Here is a 23,959-nt window from a genome sequence, read left to right as displayed (position 1 = left end):
TCCCTTGCAGCGAGATGAGTTGCACCAGAGCTCAATAAAGAAAACCAGAGGAAAGATGGTCCAGGAAAAATACTAGTTCAAGAAAAAAAAATTGAAACTTTACGTTGTGTTTGTGTATGCAGAAAGGAGGAGGAGGAGGAGGAGGAGCTCTTCACCTTCTTCACCTTCCCTTCTTCACAACTACCTTTCCATGGTAGCGATATAGCAAAGCATCGCACGGAAGTGGGAAAGTGCCTACGTGCATCGCATTGCGTCAAGGTAAGGAAAGCAAATTAGCATTGTTGAAAATCACGCGTCACGTTGCATTAATCAAATTATATCGTAACAATATTGCGCTCTCTCTCTCTCTCTCTCTCCTCTTTCATATGCGAGAGTTCGGCCTCTGCTGATATATAATCGTTGTCGTCTCTCGGTTGCTCTTTCTTTCGACGTTGTAAGTTTGTATAGTGCAGGTGGAGGACAAGCTTCCTTTTTTTTTTTCTTCTCTCTCTGCAACATCTGAACAATAAGCTGACCCTCTCTTTTTTTTTGTGTGGGTCTGTTGCACTTCGGGTTTCTGTTGCAAGTTTGCCTCAACAATCACCAGATTCCTCTCTCTCTCTCTCTCTCTGTGAATAGGGAGATTCAAATTTCATCCCCATTATCTGCAATCGGGTCATTTTCCTTGCTAATTTCTTTGCTTTGCGTGATTTGTTCCGGGTCTTTCTGTAATGGGTTCTCTCCAGATTTGATTTGCGCGGTCTGGTTTCTCTCCTTCCCCTCGCTGGTAGTAATATTGCCAAAGAGACGAGGATCGGAGAGGAAGAGAGAGACAATTCTTTTTGTTTTCTCTTTCCCTGACCATCTTCCGTCTTCGTGTTCCGTGCTGATAAAAATGTGTTGGCATCTTCTGCTTTCCATGTGCAATGTGTCTTGAGATTCTATCACCATGTAACGCGCCTGTTGCTCCTTGTCCGCGACCCCTCAGATGGTGAAATGCCCTCTTCAGAAGGCCGGTTCACTCCTCGTCCTCCTTGCTTAGCTCGCCAATACGACAACCGCCGCCGAACAACTATTAATACTGCAGCTGCTGCTTCTGCATTCAATTCTCTTCACTGCGGACAGAGCTTAGTCAATGATGGGTGTCCCCTTTTGGCTCCTTAAATTGGCTTCTTTATCATCAGCCGCCACCCCGGGGTCGCCTCATGGTAATAATGCCCTTCTGGGGACCATCCGGGGGTTGCCCGTGTTGGAGCTGTCTTCAGTTTGCATCAATTTGACACTCTGTTTGGTGTTCCTCTTTGTCGTCTCGGTGAGGCAGATATCGGTCTGCATAGGCCGGATACGGATTGCCAAGGACGATTCTATTGCCGGTTCAAGCTCGATCAGGCGTAGCTTCGATGGGGAGATCTTTGTGGTTAAGATAGGTAACGGGTTCAAGCTATCAGTGCTTAGCTGTTTCTATGTGCTGTTTGTACAAGTTCTGGTGTTGGGTTTTGATGGGACTGGTTTGATCAGAGAGGCCTCAAGTGGAAAGTCTGTGGATTGGTCCGGTCTTTGCTTGCCTGCGGCTCAGTGTTTAGCTTGGTTCTTACTGAGCTTCTCGACTTTCCATTGTAAATTGAACGTGCCCGAGAAATTCCCTCTGTTTTTGAGGGTATGGTGGTTGGTCTCATTTTTAATTTGTTTGTTGACTCTGCATGCTGATGTGAGAGCATTCTTGGCAGAGGGCTCTGGGCATTGGAGTTCACATGTCGTGGCAAATTTCGCTTGTGTCCCTGCTCTCGCTTTCCTTTGTTACGTTGCAGCTAAGGGTGATACTGGTGTGCAAACTTGTAGAAACTCTGATATTCAGCAGCCATTGCTACTTGAGGAAGAAGCTGGGTCTGCGAAAGTTACCCCGTACAGTGATGCCGGCTTGTTTAGTTTGGCCACTCTTTCTTGGCTGAACCCACTTCTTTCTATTGGTGCCAAGAGACCACTTGAGCTTAGGGACATCCCCCTTCTTGCTCCAAAGGATCGAGCCAAGATCAATTATAAGGTGTTAAAATCAAACTGGGAGAAACTGAAGGCTGAAAATCCTTCGAATCAGCCTTCCTTGGCTCGGGCAATACTCAGGTCATTTTGGAGAGAAGCAGCATGTAATGCCATTTTTGCCGGCTTGAACACTCTAGTTTCATACGTCGGTCCATTCTTGATAAGCTACTTCGTGGATTACCTTGTTGGAAAGGAGACCTTCCCTCATGAAGGTTACATTCTGGCTGGGATCTTCTTCGGTGCGAAGCTAGTGGAGACTCTAACGACCCGGCAATGGTATCTCGGGGTTGATATCCTGGGAATGCATGTAAGATCAGCTTTAACGGCAATGGTGTACCGAAAAGGCCTTCGGCTCTCCAGTGCTGCGAAGCAAAGCCATACCAGTGGGGAAATTGTTAACTACATGGCAGTAGATGTCCAGAGAGTCGGGGACTTCTCATGGTATCTCCATGACATATGGATGCTTCCAATGCAAATTGCTCTTGCATTAGCTATTTTATATAAGAACGTTGGAATTGCTTCTCTTGCTGCTCTGGTTGCCACCATTGTGTCCATCATTGTCACCGTCCCAGTGGCTAAGATCCAAGAAGATTATCAAGATAAACTCATGGCTGCCAAGGATGATAGAATGAGGAAGACATCAGAATGTCTTAGGAACATGAGGATTCTCAAGTTGCAGGCTTGGGAGGACAGATATCGAGTTATGCTGGAGGAGATGAGGAATGTCGAGTTTAAGTGGCTCCGCAAAGCACTCTACTCTCAAGCTTTTATCACATTCATATTTTGGAGCTCTCCCATATTTGTTGGTGCCGTCACTTTTGGTACTTCCATATTGATGTCCCAGCAACTCACTGCTGGGAGTGTTCTTTCTGCATTGGCGACATTCAGGATTCTCCAAGACCCTCTTAGAAATTTTCCTGACTTGGTGTCAATGATGGCTCAGACGAAAGTTTCACTTGACAGGATTTCTGGGTTCCTCCAGGAGGAAGAATTGCAGGAGGATGCAACTATAGTCCTTCCACGAAATTCCACTAAGATTGCTGTGGAAATAAAAGATGGGGAATTCTGCTGGGACCCATCTTCTGCAAGACCAACTCTTTCGGAAATTCAATTGAAAGTGGAGTCAGGGATGCGGGTGGCTGTCTGTGGCATGGTTGGCTCCGGAAAGTCAAGTTTTCTCTCCTGCATCCTTGGAGAGATTCCAAAAGTGGCCGGTGAAGTATGTCTATCTTATGGTGTTTCTAAGATTCTTTCAAGTGCTCACGTTATGTTGGAAACTTTTTGCTAATTGTTGCATGGTGGATGATTTTCAGGTCAGAATTTGTGGTTCTGCAGCTTATGTCTCTCAGTCAGCTTGGATACAATCTGGAAATATTGAAGAGAACATTCTTTTCGGTAGCCCTATGGATAAAGCAAGATATAAGAGTGTGATCCATGCTTGTTCACTAAAGAAGGATCTGGAGCTCTTCTCCCATGGAGATCAGACCATTATTGGTGATAGAGGCATAAATTTGAGCGGTGGGCAGAAGCAGCGAGTACAGCTTGCTCGGGCACTCTATCAAGATGCAGACGTTTATCTACTTGACGATCCATTCAGTGCAGTTGATGCACATACAGGATCAGAGTTGTTTAAGGTGGAGATTCTCTAGTGCATTGCCTTTCCTTTGCTTTAAGCTGATGGATCTTTATTGAACATGTTGATCTCATTGCAGGAATACATTTTAACAGCACTAGCTACAAAGACTGTGATATTTGTGACCCATCAAGTTGAATTTTTGCCTGCTGCAGATATGATACTGGTAGGAAATCGTTGTTTAACTTTGTGCATCTCTTCTCTCGGTTTTACACTTAACTATGTTACGGTATAAAATTGCTTTAAAACTACTTTGAACTTTAAATTGTTTTACGTGAAGCTACAAACCTTTTTTTCCTGTGAGTGGGTTAAAAAATCTTTCCTGTCGAGTGAAAAATACTTGTTTTGTGATTTCCCTTTCTGTATTGGGAAGGAGCAATAATAGTTTGTCATCACTGAAGAAGGTTTGTTGAATCACTTCCTGCACTTGCTGGAAACTACATGGTTATTAGCATTTTACACACGAAAGAATGTGAATTCTTGATGGATCTCCGATCATCTCATTTATTCATGAGTTCGTCTTCCTTTTCTGCAGGTCCTAAAGGAGGGGCGCATCATTCAAGCTGGAAAATATGATGATCTTCTACAAGCAGGAACTGATTTTGAAACATTGGTCTCCGCTCACCATGAAGCAATTGGAGCATTAGACATTCCAAACCACTCATCAGAAGATTCAGATGAGAATTTGCCTGGCTCTGTCATACTCGGGAAAAAATGCAACGCAGGAGGCAATGACGTTGATACTTTGGCAAAAGAAGTGCACGAGGGTATATCAGCTCCCGAACAGAAAGCGATCAAAGAGAAAAAGAAAGCAAAGCGGTCAAGAAAAAAACAGCTTGTTCAGGAAGAGGAGAGAGAGCGGGGACGTGTCAGTATGACAGTTTATCTCTCATATATGGCTGCTGCATATAAAGGCTTACTAATTCCGCTCATAATTATTGCACAAACTTTATTTCAATTTCTTCAAATTGGTAGTAATTGGTGGATGGCTTGGGCAAACCCCCAAACAGAAGGAGACCAACCAAAAGTCAGTCCCATGGTGCTCCTGATCGTTTATATGGCACTTGCTTTTGGGAGTTCTTGGTTTATATTTGTGAGGGCTGTTCTCGTGGCTACATTTGGGCTTGCTGCAGCTCAGAAGCTCTTCTTGAGGATGCTGACAAGTGTGTTTCGTGCTCCAATGTCTTTCTTTGACTTTACACCAGCCGGACGGATTTTGAATCGTGTATGTTTCCTTTTCTTACAAGAAACTTGCATGCCCATTAACTGTTGTTATGTACATTCTAGAGAGTTGGACATTGAGACTTGAGAGACTCTCCTGCCTGGTTATAACTTTCGGTGTATTGCCAACTGATGAATGGGATTCATACTATTTTTTTAGGTGTCAGTTGATCAAAGTGTCGTGGATCTTGACATTCCCTTTAGACTTGGTGGTTTCGCATCAACAACCATACAGCTTGTTGGCATTGTATGTGTAATGGCTAAAGTTACCTGGCAAGTGATTCTTCTTGTCATCCCAATGGCGGTGGCTTGCTTGTGGATGCAGGTGACTTTGAATTCAGCTTTAACATATTAGTTACAACCTTTGTCTTATTTTTTGAATACCAAGCAGAGGATCGTGAAGTTATTTATATATGCTAGTCCAGGGGCCATGACAATTATAACCCTTTTCCTACGATGTTACAAGAATTTGATGGCAAGAGATTTTTAACGCCTCAAAGAAATTGGATTGTTCAAAGTCGTCTCATGGTGGCATGAAATCTAAACAATATGTCAACCCAGGCCTACCGGCATTGATCAACTTAACATTTTGTTCTCTCCTGCTAAGTCCTAAGCCTGTTGCACATTTTTGTGTTCTGAACATATGTGACTGACATTGAGCTCATTTATACGATCTTTTTCTAAGAGAGGGAAAGTCGTGAGTAAATAACAGAAGTAGGTGAATTTTCCCTTGTTATTATTGCGATTATACATAGATAGGTTCAGATTGGGCTTGGCACATAGAAGTTCTTGTTCTTCTGAAGAAACAAGATCGATGCACCCGGATCACTAAATAAGTACACGATAGATCAATTGATGTCACTTTAACTGAAGAGTATCTTAATGCAGAAATACTACATGGCTTCGTCAAGGGAACTTGTCCGTATTGTAAGCATCCAGAAATCTCCAATCATGCATCTGTTTGGGGAATCAATTGCTGGAGCCGCCACAATAAGAGGTTTTGGGCAAGAAAAGAGATTTGTGAAGAGGAATCTTCATCTTCTTGACTGTTTTGGTCGCCCATTCTTTTATAGTATTGCAGCAATAGAGTGGCTTTGCCTTCGCATGGAATTACTCTCCACTTTTGTGTTCGCCTTCTGCATGATTCTGCTAATCAGCTTTCCGCATGGAAGTATTGATCCAAGTAAGTATTGAATTTTTCTTCTTATCCCCTATCAATCTTCTGTAGTTTTTGAAGATTTTCTTTTGGAGCATGTGTGCATCAGACAAAGCAATGCTTTACAAGCGGTGGCTTGAGCACATTTTTAGCATCAACCTTTAAACCCTGTGGTGTCTTTGAACCAGTTAATCATCTTGAGACTGATTGAGTTCTCTGTAGATTTTGTCTTAGCTGATTTTCAATGGGTTTTCAACTTAGATTAAAGAGTTTCCTTTTGTGTATCCTTTAGTCCCATCTGTCCAATGCTGTTAGAGAAAATGAGTTTTTACTGCTAGGATAACTATTATGCACTCTCATGTTGAGTGGCTTAAATGGAATCATAATAGGTAGGATAGGATTTTGGGAAGTATTAAAAAGATGTGATTTTGACATACTTTTGCTTCTCTCTTATTTTAATAGGCATGGCTGGCCTTGCTGTGACTTATGGTCTTAACTTGAATGCCCGCCTTTCAAGATGGATACTTAGCTTTTGCAAGCTTGAGAACAAAATAATTTCCATAGAAAGAATATACCAGTACTGTCAAATCCCAATTGAAGCCCCGCCAGTTATTGAGGACTCTCGCCCTCCGTCTACATGGCCAGAGCGTGGGATGATTGAACTAATTGATTTGAAGGTATACGGAACCTTTTTTTACTCTACTTGTTAACGTTTTATTTTCAGAGTTTGAGTTTTTATCTGCTGCTGTTTGATCATGCTACATATACACATTATTTTCATCAACCAACTGGCCATCATCCCGGTTGGTGGGGGTTTGTATTGGGTGCACAAACGCTGGGTCCAAATCCTACCACAAGCTAAAAAAAATAGTTTCCATCCCTGTGAGTTTGTGTCTAGTTGTCTCAATAAACAGGTTATAATAGGTCTTGCATGAGAATTTAGAGTTAATTTTTTGCGGAATTGGTCCTATGCTAAGTTCATTTGGAATTTTCAGAGAAGCTTGGCAGTATGTGGTGTTAAATATTACTGCTTGCCCTATTGCTATTTGATCAGCTAATATCGAAAGACTTACGAGACAGGTTTGACCAACAGGCAATAGCTTGTGAGGGCCATTGGCCACCATTGCTTGTCAAATATAATTACACCTAGACTGCTATTGCATTTAGTCTGTCTTTTATTGTGACCAAGAAGCAGTCTGTAATTTAAGAAGACCTTCTTGTTGATTATATTATAATTTGCTCGGAGAATCTTTATTCGAAGATTGTCTCATAAATGACCAAAAGGATGGTTTCAGGTTCTCGCTTTCAATCCAACTGCTAATATTAGGCTTTGTTGTCTTTGAAATATTTACCAAAATGTGACCATCTTGATCTTATACTGGAAAGTGTGAGAGGAGAGTGGGTGGGGAAGGTGTCCGTTCGTGGAATTTTCTAGCTTAAAAGGTTTTAACTTCTTAAACTAGCTCCTTTTAACTCCTAAGTTTCCTAATGTCGATCACAAGATGCTGATTGTTCCAACTTCTGCAGATACGTTACAAGGAGAGTCTCCCCTTGGTGCTCCATGACATAAACTGCACATTTCCTGGCGGAAAAAGGATTGGCATTGTCGGGCGTACTGGTAGTGGCAAATCAACCTTAATTCAGGCCCTGTTTCGCTTGATTGAGCCATCTAGTGGGAGAATCGTTATAGACAAGATCGACATATCTAAAATAGGGCTCCATGACCTTCGAAGTCGCTTGAGTATCATACCCCAGGATCCTACATTGTTTGAAGGAACTATAAGGGGCAATCTCGATCCCCTTGAGGAGCATTCAGATGTCGAAATTTGGCAGGTGCTGTTTTTTTTGCTTTCTGTATTTTTTGTTTTAGGTTAATCTCATATCTGCATTCCCCGTATCTAATCATTGTGAATGTCAAGCTCTGAAATTTTCGTATAAACAGAAGGCACCAATATACTTGATGCTTACGACTTTGGTTGTTGAATTTTACTTCATATGATTGGTAGCAATGACTGTCATCTGAAACCCTGATGGGAAACTGACATAGCATGGAGGTGGGCACATAGTTAAGGTGCCACATTACATCTCAATTAGATTGGAGTGACCTCATTGTACCATCAAAAAGTTGCTTGCGATAAATGATGCCAATTGATGTTGCTTCCATGACTTTCTGTGCTATTTTCTATGCTCATGTAGTAGCTCTTGTTAAGGCTCATGATCTATATCGTTCTGATTGCGAGCACTTGTTCATAATTTGTCTGTCCATCCATTCATCGGTCAATTTGTGTCTTGAATCTGATATTTTATGCTTGTGAAGCATCTGAACTATTACTTCTGAGGCTAGAGTTAATAATTCTTAAACTTGATTTAGTGCAGGCCTTGGATAAATCTCAGCTTGGGGAGATAGTGCGTGAGAAAGAGCTAAAGCTTGATACTCCAGGTGGGTAGCCACTATAGAAGTATTTGCAATTTTTTTGTTTTGATTTGTTTTCAGATGATCAATCTGCTCAATCTCAATTCAGTTCTTGAAAGTGGAGATAATTGGAGTGTGGGGCAACGGCAATTAGTTTCTCTTGGTCGGGCTTTGCTTAAGCAGGCAAGGATATTGGTTCTTGATGAAGCTACTGCTTCAGTCGACACCGCCACTGATAACCTCATCCAGGGAATTCTCCGGACAGAGTTTAAGGATTGCACTGTGTGCACCATAGCGCATCGTATTCCAACAGTTATTGACAGTGATCTGGTTTTAGTCCTCAATGAAGGTATGTCCAGTTCTCTCAAAGCCCTTTTGTCATTCTTTTTTTTTTCTCTTGATCTTCTACCATAAGAAAAAATAACGCAAGAACAAACAGGACATACAAAACAAAGAGAAAGTCACCGCATCTGACGAGCATTGCTTAAGCCGTTTTAAGATGTCAACTTTTATGTCTCAAGTTAAGAAGCCAGAGGATGCTCAAGGCTTGAACCGTGTATATTTGTTTCTAAGGAACCATTAGAAACATGTTCACATCTATGACTCTGTAGAAGGGTTTCACATCTGAGTTATATGGCTCTTTGACAGAGAGTCAAGAGCATCCTATGCTCATGCCTTTTGATATTGGGGTAGTGCAATTTCTCAAGGGATAGTAAAACCCTACCGCATGGTTCTAATCATTGATTGATGTCTCTAGTGAACCGATCCCCCCGAGTTGAATCCCCTCAACACAGCAAAGTAGAAGATGCCGTGGCCTCATATTTTCTACAATGCAATAGAAAATCCAATAACGGGAAACAAGGATGCATCCACATGGAGACTTCTAACACTTGTTGCCCACAATTGTGATTCCCCTTCACTCTGAATAATCAAGAATGAACTGTTAAACTTTGACAAGGACCTTTTATCAGTAACTTATTACTTGGAAACATGAAGACACCAAACCTTTATTTTTCTTTTTTGGGGTACTGGGGTTTCTCTCTACCAGGACATGCATGCACAATTGAAATCATCAGTGTACTATAAGCAAGATAATCGTTAGCAGTGTCTCTGCAGTTCAGTACTTACCTTCTGAGATTTTCTCCAGGTCGAGTAGCAGAGTTTGACACTCCAGCGCGACTACTAGAGGACAGATCATCTATGTTTCTAAAGTTGGTAACCGAGTATTCATCAAGGTCAAGTGGCATACCCGATTTTTAGTTTGCGCGGCATGCCTGGAGGCCTTAAAGGGCTCGGAGCACCAAGAATGGTAATCCAGACTGGCTCACCCAATTCTCTCCATTCGGCGCTGCTTCATTCGGCCTTTAAGAAAATGGAATCGAGAAGGATCAAAAAGGGGGGTTTTCTGGTTCCAACTTATAACAAGTAGCCGGGAAAAATCACACATAAGTCATTCTTTGGACCGCCAGCGTGGGAGCGTCCGTGCATGCTCGTTTCAATGGCTACCAAAATAAGAAGGATCAGTCGGAGGCATGGTAATAATTAGGAGAGATTAGGAGGGAGGTAATTATTCAGATTTTGCAATAAAGGTAGATTGTAAATTGGTGCATGATGTCGTTCCAATATCGCCACGAAATTTTGTAGTGCTGGATTAGTCATTGTGAATACACTAGAGTCCAGTTCCAGAAAACCCATTTTGAGGGTAGTACAGTACAGGTTTTTTTCAGTCTTTCTGATCTTTTGACCTGCTTAATGTGCTTGGTATGGTAACTGAGTGAATCCGCTTTTTCCTTTCCGATCTTTCGCGCCCGAGACGTGGCCATCATATCGTGGGGGTGACTATTCTTCTTCTCGTCTGGTTTCTGTGTTTTAAGTTTGCATGTATGTCATAAGGTGCGATGGCAACGTCAAGCTGAGCATATACTGTGAAATCCATCATCCGCATGTTCATAGCAGCCAAAGGAAGCTCGGCTTGACTGACTAACCTAACACAGTGGCATGTCCTCGACAGAACTCAAAAGCTAGAACGAATGTATTAGATAGGGTCAATGATGAACTTCCTTCACGACGAAAAGCAACAAACAAAGCTGTGAGAGAGAGAGAGAGTCGTCAATCCACCCAAACGTGGCATATCCTTTGCACGTTCGGTCGGATGGGACGGAACAGAGCGGACAATGAAGCCCGGTGGCATTTCAATCCCCACATCTGATGTTCATAAAGGAAAAGGCATTAACAAACTATCGAGTAGGGAAAAAGGACGTCCTAATTGCTAGCATTCGCATTCCTTGCTGTGCACCGAACATGGTAATCGAATGGCACCATATCTGGAGGGATAAAAACATGATTCGCGGCCGACCTGTCGTTCCGGGGTGTAATGCTCCCACACGGCACGGAATACAGAAGAGAAAACCCGAACCCGACACGACGATCGACTCACATACATGACACGTGTTAAAGAATTTATCATGGTTTGACATGAACACGATTACGACACGCCGACACAAAATTCGCGAGCATCTGAAGAAGAAAAATCATCTCTTTCTTTCTTTCCTTCTAGTCGGAGGCCCATTCCATTGAAGTAAAGCTCGCACTTGCAGGCCCAATCCGAAATCGCTGAGCTTCGCTTCGGTCTCAGTGCTCTCTCTCTTCTCTCTCTCTCTCTCTCTAGCCTCGCTCTCCCTCTGCCTTCCCATTTGTGCAGTCAAGCAGTGGCAGGAGCACGATGCAGGCCATCTCGAGGCGCCTAGGGCACCAATCCTCCGTCCACTCCCTCAAATCAGCCTACCCGCTCTGCAATCACTGTAAGAATCCCCTCATTGCTGCCTCGTCGTCCGGTTCTTCGATCTTCGCCGGCGTTGGGTTCCGATTAGTGTGGAATTCGGAGGTCGCTAGATCGGAAGTTTGGTTTTTTTTTTTTGTCTTGCAGATTGTGGAGCTGATGACGAGCGGTACGCGTCCACGCTCGCGACCAAGGGCGTGGGGCACCTGGTGCGGAAGGGAACCGGTGGGCGATCTTCCGTCAGGTGATTGCACTTTTCCTCTGGTCGTGCTCTTCTTGGTTTTCTGTTTGGTTTTGTGAGGATGATGTGTGAAATTGGGATGGAGGGAGGGTGTTGAGGTGTTTGTGCGTGAATTTTTTTCGCTTTGGGCGATTGCGAAATGCGAGGAGCGTCCGAGGAAGTCCATGCGGTCCTTGCTTTTAGATTATGTGTGCTGCATATTGGGATTGTCGATGCTGATATCTGTGCTGCCGGCATCGATCGTAGCTTGCATTTTCTGTCGGCTTTTAATTGATTTCTAGAGAAACTGTGGATCACTATAGAAGTTCTTATGTGGACCGGTTTTATGGTAAGTGTTTTACGTTAAATCAACAATGTCCAGCAAATGAGGCGCAGCATGAAGTTCATATGGCATTCCAAAAGCTAATTTTGATTTGTTTATCATCTCATGGTTTGTCAAGTTTATGAAGGGAAAGATGAAAAGTTGATTCTTCCTTGGCACAATACTTATGTTTATGTACGTAGTATTCACAGGATAGGATATATGAATTATCACCTTGACCACAAGGTGGAATTCTTTTAGGTCTTGTAGTTAGACAATGTTTAGTTGCAGTGAGCATACCTTTTCACCATGCTCAGTCATCATTATATTTTTCCAATGGGTCTCTACATGTTGCTTGTTATTTGAAGTGTTGTACTTCAGAGCATAAAGATCTTGTTATGGCTAACTTTACAAGAGGTGTTTGTTGCTCATTTGACCTGGAATTTTTGCAGTGGCCTTGTAGCTACTGTTTTCGGAGCAACCGGCTTTCTTGGTCGTTATGTTGTGCAACAACTTGGTGAGTTCACAAAACAGTAGTTTCTTGGACAGTTTATGTCAAGTAAATGTTTGCTGGCACTGGGTATGCTGCATTGTTTTACCTTCATTCACATGGTCGAAGCAGTCAAATTTGGTTGGTTTCAACTTCAAAGTAGGGTTACCTAGGAACTGGTCATTATACTCTATTAAAAATTCTTAGTGGACGTGCTTATGATCAACAATATTCTGGAGTTTCATAGGTGTTAAATTTATCTCTTTTTTCCAGCAAAAATGGGGTCACAAGTGTTGGTCCCTTTTCGTGGCTCAGAGGATTCACATCGTCATCTCAAGTTGATGGGTGATTTGGGGCAGGTACACGCTGATATTTTATGTTCTTCAAAGTTAACATTTTTTTGGTCTTTCACCTTTTTGTCCATCTCAGATATTGAAACATTTGTATCTTTTGTATTTGATTTGCTCAGATAGTGCCAATGCAATTCAATCCAAGAGACGAAAACTCTATCAAGGCAGTTATGGCAAAAGCTAACGTTGTTATAAATCTCATTGGTACTTGCACGTTTCCTTGTTTCTTTGCCTTGTGAATAATGGATTTTCTGTGGTTTCTCTTGCATATAAATCTTCCATTTGGCAGGGAGGGAATACGAGACAAGAAATTATAGTTTTGAAGAAGTGAACCATTCTATGGCTGAAGTACTTGCAACTGTAAGTTCTCAAATTACATTACTAGGCTCCTATGTGATACTTTAGTCCCGTGACAAGGCAATTTATTGGTATGATCTCCTTGTCATTTTATAAAGGATGTTGATGCATTGCGGTAGTGCTCGAATTTCGTTAAAAACTTCTATGCTTTGTGTGACAGCTTTCCTAAGAGTTTTGTTTTATATGCTTCATCTCCCTCCTACTCCTAAACTTATTCTCCCACAAAGTGTGAGGGTCTATTTCCAGTGATTGTGAGTTTGACATGATCAACATATCAGTGTTGTGATTTAAACCCGCCTTCTAATGATTTGACCCCAATGCAGACCTTTGCAAAACCCAACCCCATTCCTTCCTCTTCTTTTTCCTCCCCCAGTCGCTCTGTGTTTGTGTGTATGTATGTGTGGTTTGCCACTGTGAACTATTTTATTGACTTTTTTCAGCTTCTGTATATTCTCTGCCTTATTCGCTGCAGATCGCTAAAGAACATGGTGGTATCATGAGATATATTCAAGTCTCTTGCTTGGGGGCTTCATCTTCCTCCCCATCAAAATTTCTTCAGACTAAAGCTGCTGGGGAGGCAGCTGTTTTGAGAGAGCTACCTGAGGTCAGCAGACTTTTTCCTATTTGAACAACCTGCTGCATTAATAACTACCCAAGCTTTATTTTCCTTTCATAAATCTGTTGCTCAGTTTTCCAATCTATTATTTTCAAATAATACAACCAAGAATTGATGTTGAGACTTGGATGTTGTGAACAACTTTTTATGCAATGGGCAATTGCTGATAGATGCTGTAGTGTTCTGAAATTTTCTAATAGTATGCTATGTTGGAGGATATTGGCAGAGTTTGACGATTGAATTAACTTCCGTTCAGTCATTGTTGCTTTCGAACAGGAAAATGAGTTGCACTTGGGGAGAGTCAAACCCTCCTTGTATGTGAAGGATGTGTACCCTTGTCATTGCTGGGCCTTATACTTGTCTTTGTTAAATCAACTTGCTTATGATGGCATCAAGTAAAATCAAATATATGCCCAAGAAAATAAATTAATAAGTAAAACCAACTGGTTGATTGCCTACTCATGACCAATCCTCTTTGGTCCTTGAGATGGTCTTACAACATTGGTTTTTGGACATTCGCTTTAACTTTTGGCTGGGGATTTTGGGCCTCCCGTAAATAGTTTACAATGTTATAGGGCATAATTGTCTGCTTTTGAATTGCTGGGAATGCTTGCAAGACCCTCAAAGTCAATGAGAGATGATGGTGTCTAATTTCTTAATGAATCGTACAAATACTAGTCTAGGAAGCTGTAGAAGAATTAGTGCCAGACAGAATAGTAGATACCTCAGCTTACCTCAACAAATCAAAAACTGCTTTTGAGTGTTCCACCATGTGGAGCTGTTTTCATTTCCTCCTTTCTTCTTTCTTTAGTTTTTCTAGTTTTGGTACTTCTTTCCAATATATTTTCTTTCTTGTAAAAAGAAAAAAAGAATTATACCTCAAGTTGCCATGTGTTATATTGGTTGGAGGGATACTTGTTTATTAATAGAAGCTATGCACGCTTTGATCTTTGACGATAATTTTCTACTCCCATAAAAATATTGTTAGCTTCAGGGTTGTTGAATGATGTTTTACAGTCTTCATTATACTCTTTCTTGTTTCCAGATGCAGCCCATAAAAAAAACATAGATATATGAGGTTTATCATTTTTTATCAATAGATCTGAAATTTGATATGCAGGCAACAATTTTGAGACCAGCTGTCATGATCGGCACAGAGGATCGTCTTTTGAATAGTTGGGCACGTTTTGCTAAAAAGTACAGCTTTCTTCCACTTATTGGGGGTGGATCTACCAAGTAAGATTTGATTATAGTGATCTATTCACTCATGATGTAATGCCTTGCAAAGAGATTTCTGGATATATACTTTAAATCTGATTTTGCTACTGGTCATTTGATTTTACAGAATTCAACCTGTCTATGTTGTTGATGTGGCTGGTGCTGTTGTTTCGGCCTTGAAAGATGATGGTAGTAGCATGGGCAAAATATATGAGCTTGGTGGGCCCGAGGTTTTTACTATTCATGAACTGGTAATCTCTCTCCATTTTTCTGCAGTTATTAGATTTGAGAATGCTTGCTCACTTTACTGAAAGTCAAGCACCCTGCAGGCGGAGCTAATGTATGATATGATCCGTGAATGGCCTCGTTATGTATCAGTTCCTTTCCCCATTGCTAAGGTACTACCGCAGAATAACCAGTTCCTTCATGTTGTATCTCGATGAGGAAAATGCATGGAACAAGAACTATAGATAACCTTCCTTTCCTATTTGTTATTTCAGAATGTATGTGCTTGTTAACATGGATGCATGAATCAATTAATTCCAATTATCTGCAAGTCCACTATGCTTAATCATTTCTGCCAGATTATGTTTTCAAATGCATGAAATAAATGTTCACAAGGTCCCATTTGCACAGTTTAAGTACATTCCCAGATAAATCGGTAACACACACACACACATATATTCTCTTCTCTGACATTACCTTATCAAAGCATTTTTCATGGCATGCACACTGCTGTGTTCCATAGTAATGCTGAAGCAAGCATATTCCATTGATGAGTGCTTTTGATGCATTCTGAATCACTTGCCAACTTTGTTTATGATAGATGGTAGGAACTGATTACTTATGATAATACTCTTTTTAGCATTGTTATGGCATGGTGCTATTTTCAGCTGCAGATATTTGGCACCGACGATGTCGCATTTAAATGGTCTCTCTTAGGATTTTTCAGCCATATTGGCTCATTGATGTAACTTCTGCAGATTTGATAGAAGAAAATAAGTTGAATACTCAACTATTGGGCAGAGTTTCAACTGATGATGTTTATTTTGTTATGCCATCTGAAATGATTGCTCTGGCTTACTGTACAAGAAAAGGACTAGTTCTGGCCTTTAATTATTCTCTTCTCATTCTTTGTTTGCGGAGCTACTTAATCGATCTGACTTAATTCTAACTCGTAGCATCTTCGCGATTTCAGGCCTTTGCGACGCCTCGAGAACTACTACTGAAAAAAGTTCCATTTCCTTTGCCTAATCCTGACATCTTCAATCTAGATCAAATAAATGCTCTTACTGAGGATACAGTTGTATCGAAAGATGGTTAGTCCTCTATGTATTTAGTAACATTCATTGTGTTTGCCAGATTAACTTCTTTCATTGCATAATGTATGTGTTATAATCATATGCGTTGGCCGATTTTGCAGCTCTGACTTTCAATGATCTCGGAATTGTGCCGCACAAGCTGAAAGGATACCCTGTCGAGTTTCTTATCTCATACCGTAAGGGTGGCCCGCAATTCGGCTCTACTGTCAGTGAAAGAGTATCTCCAGATGCATACCCTTGAGGCATTTTCACTGTATTATTTCTGAATGTTTCTTTTGCCAAAAATTCGGCAGAAATCTTTCAACATGTTTTTTCCACCTCAATTTCTTCATAATAGCAGAGAGATTCTGATTGGAAGAACACTACGCGTCTCCCGCAATCAAAAGATGATGTGTCAATAAGATTTTGGGGAACATGATGTCTCAACCTCATTCCAGTAGTTTGATTTTGTAAATTATGGAAGGCATTGGTTGTGTTTGGTAACCATTCCGTTCCGGAAACAATTTCTACTCAGAAATGATATTTTTTATTTTGTTTCCGGAAATAATTTCTAAGTATTTAAAGGCGTTTGGTAACTATCCAAAGTTTCTATTCCTGAAATAGAAAAAGAACAGAAATGTGTTTGGTAACCGATCAAAATTTCTTTTTATGAACAATATTTTAATAATAATTGGAATTTTTTAATATTTTTTTTCTTGTTCTCCTTCCTTGGCCCATAGTCAGTGAGGGCGTCGCGGCCATTACCCGAGCCGCGAGCCACGAGGGCGGCCCTCACCGACACTCACCGGAGCTCAACATGCTCTCGTGGCGTCAAGCGACGGTGTTGCGGGCGATGCAGGATCCTAGCGACGGTGTTGCGGGCGATGCAGGATCCTAGAAGTGGAGAGATCAATCCTTTCAGCTGAAGTGACGGAGGTATTCCCGTCTCGTCTTTCCTCCTCCCTCCATAATCGTCCGTTGATCGCCCGAGCCCGCGAGGGCAATCCCTGGCAGCCCTTGCTCAGGCCGTGAGGGTTTAGCCCTTGCCCTCGTCGGCCATAGGTCAGGAAAGAAGAAGAAGAAAAAGAAAATTTTCTGTTTTGATTCTTTTCTTTTGTTCTAGAATCAACTTTGATTCTTGATTTTGTTCTTATCAAACGGATTTATGTTCTTTTTGGTTCTGGGGAATAAAATAATAGAATCGGGCATTATTTAGCCGGTTACTAAATAGGCGCCCTTAGCCTCTTCTAGTTTTGATCCTTTATTGAGAGCTAATCAGCCGCTTTGTCTTTCCAACCAATTCGATGAGAGTACTTTAAGTTCATATAATGGCTCTTTTGGACATTGGGGCAAAGTTTCTAATAATAATGATGGGCAGATTTGCGTCGAAAAAACAGATTTACTTTCAATTCGATAATTTGTTTGGTTCGGCGGCTGGAGAGAGAGGAAACAGATCAAAGACAAGAAGATTGCTGTGAATGAGCAACTGAAGTTAAACCGCTAATGGAAACAGTAAACAGGATAAATCATAAACACGGAAACATTCAAGCGGATGGTCCAATGACCGAACCGCCCTCTCCATCTAACGTGCTTTCTTTAGTCGCCAGTCTCTTGGCTCATCTTCTTGTGATAAATTTTTAGGAGCAAGAGTGTGCTCCAAGTCATTCAAGGAAGCATCAAGGTTTCCTTGTAATTGGAGCAAAGTAAAAATTGCACCAGACTAATTGCCTTCTGCAAGATGAGTATAAAGGGAACCAGACACAGGCTATTGACGGGGAGTGAGATCCGACTGCTGTACGATCTGGAGAACTCCGGCGATGGCATCAGATACAAGCCGTGCTTCTTTTGAACATGTCAAATTGGAAGAGACGGGTTTCGGGGCAGCGATGTTCGTGCGCCGTGGCTGTGCGGGCGAGTCCAAAGACAGCTGCTGCATCAACATTTACATAAACAGCAACGTCCAGGGGGTGAGCAATTCCATTTTGGTCGGAAGTGAGGTGAGAATGGGCGACCCGGGCGTTTCTCTGTACTTTGGAGACATAAAGCTGGCAAATGGGCACAAGAAGAGGAGGAGATATCAGAGAATTAAGTGGAGGTTTGGGCTCGGTAGTTTTGTGGTCTCGTTACTAGTGTTTGCATTGCTCCTCTTGTTGCTGCTTCTGATATTGTAGTCCAACACTTTACCGCAAAAGAAGAAAGAACTATTCATTCTCGATTTTTGTTTCTTTCTCCTTTTCAGTTTCTTTTCGTGTGCTCTTATCATTCTCGGTCTCTTCTCTTGGTGTCGAATCACGTTTCGTTGCTGTTAAGAGTCGAGACCGTCTCTCCAAGCTGTATCTGTTCATATTCAAATCACAGTTCTAGAAAAGAAATTAACTTGAGGCTACATACGTGAAGATGAACGGCGGTGCACGTGCTTTTGGGGGTTTGGAGAAGAGAAAGTGCTTGTTTTTACCTTCTTTTTTATGACGGTGATTCTCGAAGCCTTCTACAACACCTAAGTGATCGAATCGGGTCACCGCCTTTAAGGAGCCTATAAATGTTTTCTTGACATGTACCAAAAGTCAATAGACCACGTTAAACAAATTAAAAGTTCAAAGACTAAGTTCATAGATCATATCGAACAAATTAAAAGTTCAGCGATCACATTACACATTAAGCCAAAACTCATAGGACTGTTTATTTCATTATCCCTTTGTTTTACTCTTTTGTCACTCTCCCACAACATTCTTCTTCTACATAACATCAAACACAAGGCACCTAGACCATCATCTTCTCCCTCTCTTCTGTGATGAGATGGTGAAGTCAATGGCCAATGGCAACGGACGAATCGCCCGCCTCTGTTACGTAGCTTCCTTCTCTGCTCTTTTCTGGGCTTCGCTTCTCTGCTTCCGTTTCCGACTTCTCAGCGGTCAATCCGCCCTGCATCCACTCACATCCCCTGTTCCCGCAACTCACAGCGGTGTCCCTCTACCTGATGACGATAATGACGGCGGCGACACCGACATAGACAACGACAAGTTTCCGTTCATGGAAGCTCTAAGAACAGCCGAAAACAAGACCGACCCTTGTGGTGGTCCCTACGTATACGTCCACAAATTGCCTCCGAGGTTCAACAGCGACATGCTCGGGGGCTGCAAGAACTTGAGCCCCTGGACCGACATGTGAAATTTTACCGCCCACTCCGGTCTTGGCCCTCCGATGGTGGACAGGTCCGACCGTGTCTTTTCTGGTGCTGCTGGATGACATGCGACTAACCAGTTCGCGGCCGACGTCATCTTCGATGCCCGGATGAAACAGTGAATGCCTGACTGACGACTCCTCTGTGGCGGCTGCCATTTTCGTGCCGTTCTATGCAGGGTTTGACGTCGCCAGGTACCTATGGGGCAGCGACAATGTGACAGTCCGCGATGCCACTGCACTCGATTTGGTGGAGTGGCTGGTGAAGAGGAAGGAGTGGGAAATCATGGGAGGGAAGGACCACTTCCTCGTCGCCGGACGAACCGCATGGGATTTCCGGTTCCTGACGGACAAGGACTCGGACTGGGGGAACAAGTTCCTGCTCCTGTCAGCCGTTAGGAACATGTTGGCGCTTGTGGTTGAGTCAAGCCCGTGGGACTTGAACGACTTGGCGATACCCTACCCAACCAACTCTTAACCCCAGAAAGACAACGACGTCCTTGCTTGGCGGGACACGATGAGGAAGTCAGAGAGGAAGTGGCTCTTCTCGTTTGCAGGCGGGCCCCGTCCTGGGAGCCCAAGGTCCATCCGGGCACGGATCATCGACCAGGGCAACGGCTCGCAGTATTGCAGGCTCATGCAATGCAGCATTGGGCTCAGCAATCTCATATGCCATTCACCGAGCAGTGTCATGAGGGTCTTGCAGGGGTTGCGGCTCTGCCTGCACCCTCAGGGGGATTCCTACACCCGAAGGTCAGCCTTCGACTCGATCCTGGCAGGCTGTATACCTGTCTTTTTCCATCCCGGGTCTGCCCACACTCAATACACATGGCACCTGCCGAAAGAACATGCCAAGTACTCGGTTTTCATCCCCAAGGACAACATAAGGAAGAAGAATGCGAGCATCGAGGACAGGCTCGGCCTGATCCCACCCAAGAAAGTGGAACCAATGAGGGAGGAAGTGATTAGTCTTATCCCGAGGATAGTGTACGCGGATCCGAGGGCAAGTTGGAGTCTGTATAGGACGCATTCGACGTGACCGTGGAGGCACTGATTGAGAGAGTGACAAGGCTGAGAAGGAACATGGTTGCTGGACTCGCTGAATAAGATCATTTCAGGGAGGGGAATAAGCAATGGGATGGCTTTTTTTCAGAGCCCAGGGATTGAGAATTGGAGATTCTGAGGAATTTCGTAAAGACAATCAGTGACAGAGAGGCCCGCCAATCTTAATTCGCAGAATCGTCATGGAACAACAGAGGTTTCGCCCTCATTTCGTCATTGCCAAGGCCTTGTTTGGGAGAATGGCACTGCCTAAACTCATTCTAGTTGATAAGCCATTGAAACTTTAAGAAACGGTAGAATCCGAACTGGTTCTATTTAAAAGACATGGAAAATGTATACGCTGTGCACTGTGATTGACTCTGACGGCCGTGCGTTAAAAATTCAGACTTGAGCTCATTGACCCACTAACACTGTTATCACCACCATGTCCATTCAAGAAGAGAAGCAAACAGAGAAAGCGAGAGACAGTAAAGAACATTTTGCAGTTGTTGCGGTAACAAAGTCTTTCCTCGATTTCCTTTGTGAAGGTCTGCATGAGCCGTTCAACTTCAGCTTCAATGACCATTTTCAGATGAACTGACAAATATTCAATATTTCAAGCTTCCATCTTGCAACATCTGGGGTCAAATAAGGACTGCACAACTCACTAACAAAAATTCATCAGTTGATTCCTCATCAACTCCCCCTTGATTCAAGTGTTCTCGAGAGATCTTACATCAATTGCTACCAATGCAAGGAGAGGAGTTTCTGATGCACGGTGAATTCAAATACAATGAAGCATGCAAGGAAATCGTACATTCAGGATATTGCTTTTGCAAGAGCCAATATGCGCGGGAACAATTTCTTTAAGTATTGCCTTGACTACACTACCCAAAAACAGGATGCCAAATGGAGACGAATGGGGCCGTCAGAGAGAAGAAATGAGGAGTTTCACTTTTTGATAAATTGCAAGCCGTTCTCATTGGAATATCGCTCCATGAATCTCATGAATCTGTCCCACTCTCTAGGCGACCGCATTATGTACTTAGCCTCGATCCCCGCTGGTTTCCCATTGACAAATTTGGCACTTACATCAACTGACTGAAGAACCCCTTCATCATCGATCATGTAAAAGCCGGTGATCTCACCAACATCACCGGATGCGTCAAAGACAGAGGGCTGCTCAAACCTGAATATAGCAACACCATTCGTACCGTCTCTTGATTTGGTCAGCCTAACATCAGGAATTGTCTGCTCGTCTGTCCCTTGAATGAACTGAATCGTGGGTTTTACCATCATAATAACAGGTCGAGATGTCTTCACATTCGCTTTTAAAGAGGCCTGTTGAGTGTGAGGCAGATGCAACGTCTGGCCATGGAATGCAGAGCTCGCACTCCGATGAAGAGGTGAAGATATGAAACCTAGAGAACAAAGCAGGACATCATTGGAATTATCGCAATAATGACAACTAGCTTCTTTCTACCACCTCAAATATTTTCAAGCTTCTTGACATATTTCAAATATTTTAACAGTTCAATCCCAAACTTTAGATTGCTCAAAACATAGACAAAGTTAAGACCGAGCTGGTAAGGTACCGATCCACAGAATACCGTGTTTCAGGTTTTTCGCTTAATGATCTTCAAGCATAAAAACTTTTCCAGCTACTGTACATTCCCTTCTCGTGCTTATTTTGGAGTATCTATCAGCTGGTTCCATTACATGATATGCATTAAAATTCGTATAATAATACTCTGATCCTACTGAATGTATGTTATGTAATATAGAAGAGAAAGAAGAACTGCTCTACTAAATGTGATACGCTTAAAACAGAGTGAGATAAGGACCAAACCATGACTCTGTCAGACTTAGTCACAAGGAAACTGTCATAAGATTTTGCCATCAATAGTGACAAATTGTAGAACGGGTTTCGAAACCAAAATGATTAAAGCCTTTTCAGCTAAGAATAGCAGAGTCTTGTCTTTTAGGATTCTTAGAGGAAATGGATCCATAAGCAAAGGATACAATGCAACTTCACCGAAAGTACTTCAACACCTTTCAAGAGTAAAAACAGAAAAGCCTAGGTGAAATTCTAACAATGTAATTAGGTTCCCTTCATTAAGTAGATCATGTTAGGAGTCCAAAACATTGGGTGACACCAAGTACAACCAATAGGTGCTTTACTCCTCAGCGAGAGGGAGAGGTATAAAAACGACTCACGGTCTTACTCTCCAGACTGATCAATCAATGAGGATTGATGATCGACCACATTAAATGGACAATGATCTGTTAAGGAAAGTAACTCCATTTTAATAGTCACAACTTCTATCAGTTGTTTGTACTTTGGGGTAGTTTCAATTTGCCCTTTTTGTTTTCTTGGTACATGAATTCATTCTCCGAGCACTTGCCATCCACCATTCAAAAGAGTTCTCCCTTCCTGAGATGTAAATTTCGTATTAATCGAAATTTACAGCCATCATGCAAATCTTAGACTCAAGGAGGCTTACAATATGCACAAATTCACATAAATTTTAAACAATCTTTGTAAGAAGAAGTATTCAATAAGAGAGTATTATGTTTTTAAAAGTCCAGTTTTAGAATTATCCTATTTCTACCCCTTGAGGCGAGGGGAAAAAATTCCAAGCATAAGGCATCGTATAAGGCTTCACTGTTGCTATTTTCATTTATGTTAGAGCAATGTCTTTTTTTTTTCGATAAGTATGTTTGAGAAATGTCGATACTCTTAAAAAGCAATCATCTGCTGCAATGGAGCCGCATTACATTCGCACTATATTTCTTTCAGAAGCATCCAGAGTCCTTACTTACCCACTATATGATCAACAAAAATGCGAAATTCTCATTCGGCTAACACCTCAAGCTCTGACATTTCTTGGTTCACCAGCACTTCTTGCGGCCTCTCTTGAATTGAGTTAAAAAAGTGTACAGGAAATATTGAACATCTTCTCAGATGAGTAGAAATCTTATTCCTTTTCATGAAAACATACACATCACATAAGAATTGAACCGCATTGAAATAGTCATCAGATACTGAACACAGAAGCACAAATGTAGTCATAGAAGATAAAGGGGACACTCCAAAAATCACTTTGAGGAAAGCTGTACTACCACGTGTGGCACTCAAATTCTCAGAGAGGAAGGGAAGTGTAGGAAGAAGAGTGAAGAATTTACCTGAGTGGGTGCGTGGCTGTTGCTTATGGTAGTGAGAGACTGGGGAAGAGAAGGAAAGAGACTGAAGAGATGCCATTGATGTGAGAGAGGGAGAGGGAGAGAGAGGGAGAGATGTGTCTTAAAAGGGTGTGGCATATGGGAGGAATTGTCTTGTTGTAGAATTGTCAACCATTCACTCACTTGAAAGACGTTCTCAGCTTTTGGATAGATTGAGCGGAGAAGATAAAATTTGGCCCCTGGGATTCTCTGTTCAGTGTGCACCATGCACTACCTGGATAAACAAGGGGCTTTTGAGATTTGGGCCATCTCATTGGGCCTGGAAATTTTAGGATTCTCATATTGGCCAAAAATTCATGTTCCATCAGGACCAGCCCACCAGGGCATGGACACCTAGTCACTGTCGGACGAAATGGTACCCACTAGGAGTAATCGGTCCCCGGGCAATCCGATTCCCACCCAA

General features: G+C 42.3%; 5 protein-coding genes across 7 annotated transcripts; 4 read left to right on the top strand and 1 right to left on the bottom strand.

Annotated features, from left to right (window-relative positions):
- Window positions 1-7: 7 nt before the first annotated feature.
- Window positions 8-10,237, top strand: LOC115688878 (ABC transporter C family member 5). 3 transcript variants are annotated; one of them, XM_056315055.1, is made up of 12 exons: window positions 8-258; window positions 989-3,235; window positions 3,330-3,650; window positions 3,729-3,815; window positions 4,185-4,874; window positions 5,031-5,195; window positions 5,759-6,053; window positions 6,489-6,703; window positions 7,554-7,859; window positions 8,403-8,466; window positions 8,549-8,788; window positions 9,587-10,237. In XM_056315055.1, exons 2-12 carry the CDS (start codon window positions 1,115-1,117, stop codon window positions 9,697-9,699), a joined length of 4,617 nt encoding a protein of 1,538 aa, XP_056171030.1. In that variant the 5' UTR covers window positions 8-258; window positions 989-1,114; the 3' UTR covers window positions 9,700-10,237. The 3 variants fall into 3 exon arrangements, with proteins under 3 accessions (XP_056171030.1, XP_030470677.1, XP_030470676.1); XM_030614817.2 differs by having other exon boundaries at window positions 968-3,235; XM_030614816.2 differs by lacking the exon at window positions 8-258 and having other exon boundaries at window positions 405-3,235.
- A 769-nt stretch (window positions 10,238-11,006) lies between these two features.
- Window positions 11,007-16,570, top strand: LOC115688877 (NADH dehydrogenase [ubiquinone] 1 alpha subcomplex subunit 9, mitochondrial). The gene is made up of 12 exons (XM_030614815.2): window positions 11,007-11,240; window positions 11,366-11,462; window positions 12,213-12,277; window positions 12,524-12,609; window positions 12,720-12,804; window positions 12,890-12,960; window positions 13,430-13,561; window positions 14,694-14,809; window positions 14,919-15,042; window positions 15,121-15,189; window positions 15,990-16,110; window positions 16,215-16,570. Exons 1-12 carry the CDS (start codon window positions 11,162-11,164, stop codon window positions 16,352-16,354), a joined length of 1,185 nt encoding a protein of 394 aa, XP_030470675.1. The 5' UTR covers window positions 11,007-11,161; the 3' UTR covers window positions 16,355-16,570.
- A 1,339-nt stretch (window positions 16,571-17,909) lies between these two features.
- LOC115688861 (uncharacterized) lies at window positions 17,910-18,263 on the top strand. The gene has a single exon (XM_030614801.2). The coding sequence runs from the start codon at window positions 17,910-17,912 to the stop codon at window positions 18,261-18,263; it is 354 nt and encodes a 117-aa protein (XP_030470661.1).
- A 625-nt stretch (window positions 18,264-18,888) lies between these two features.
- Window positions 18,889-20,439, top strand: LOC115688838 (xyloglucan galactosyltransferase KATAMARI1 homolog). Its single transcript, XM_030614764.2, is given in 3 exon segments — window positions 18,889-19,391; window positions 19,393-20,273; window positions 20,276-20,439. Coding segments are annotated over 3 exon segments (1,548 nt in total).
- Window positions 20,440-20,952: 513 nt separating this feature from the next.
- On the bottom strand, window positions 20,953-23,689 carry LOC115688895 (photosystem II reaction center PSB28 protein, chloroplastic). The gene is made up of 2 exons (XM_030614841.2): window positions 23,500-23,689; window positions 20,953-21,734 (listed from the first exon to the last, which is right to left on the bottom strand). The coding sequence occupies exons 1-2, from the start codon at window positions 23,573-23,575 to the stop codon at window positions 21,265-21,267; spliced, it is 546 nt and encodes a 181-aa protein (XP_030470701.2). The 5' UTR covers window positions 23,576-23,689; the 3' UTR covers window positions 20,953-21,264.
- Between the last annotated feature and the right edge of the window lie 270 nt (window positions 23,690-23,959).

This window comes from Syzygium oleosum, unplaced genomic scaffold (assembly GCF_021117445.2).
Source record: "Syzygium oleosum isolate NSW1041296 unplaced genomic scaffold, Sole_v2.1 Sole_v2.10, whole genome shotgun sequence".
Lineage (NCBI taxonomy): Eukaryota > Viridiplantae > Streptophyta > Magnoliopsida > Myrtales > Myrtaceae > Syzygium > Syzygium oleosum.
This window is presented reverse-complemented; position numbering and strand designations above follow the sequence as displayed.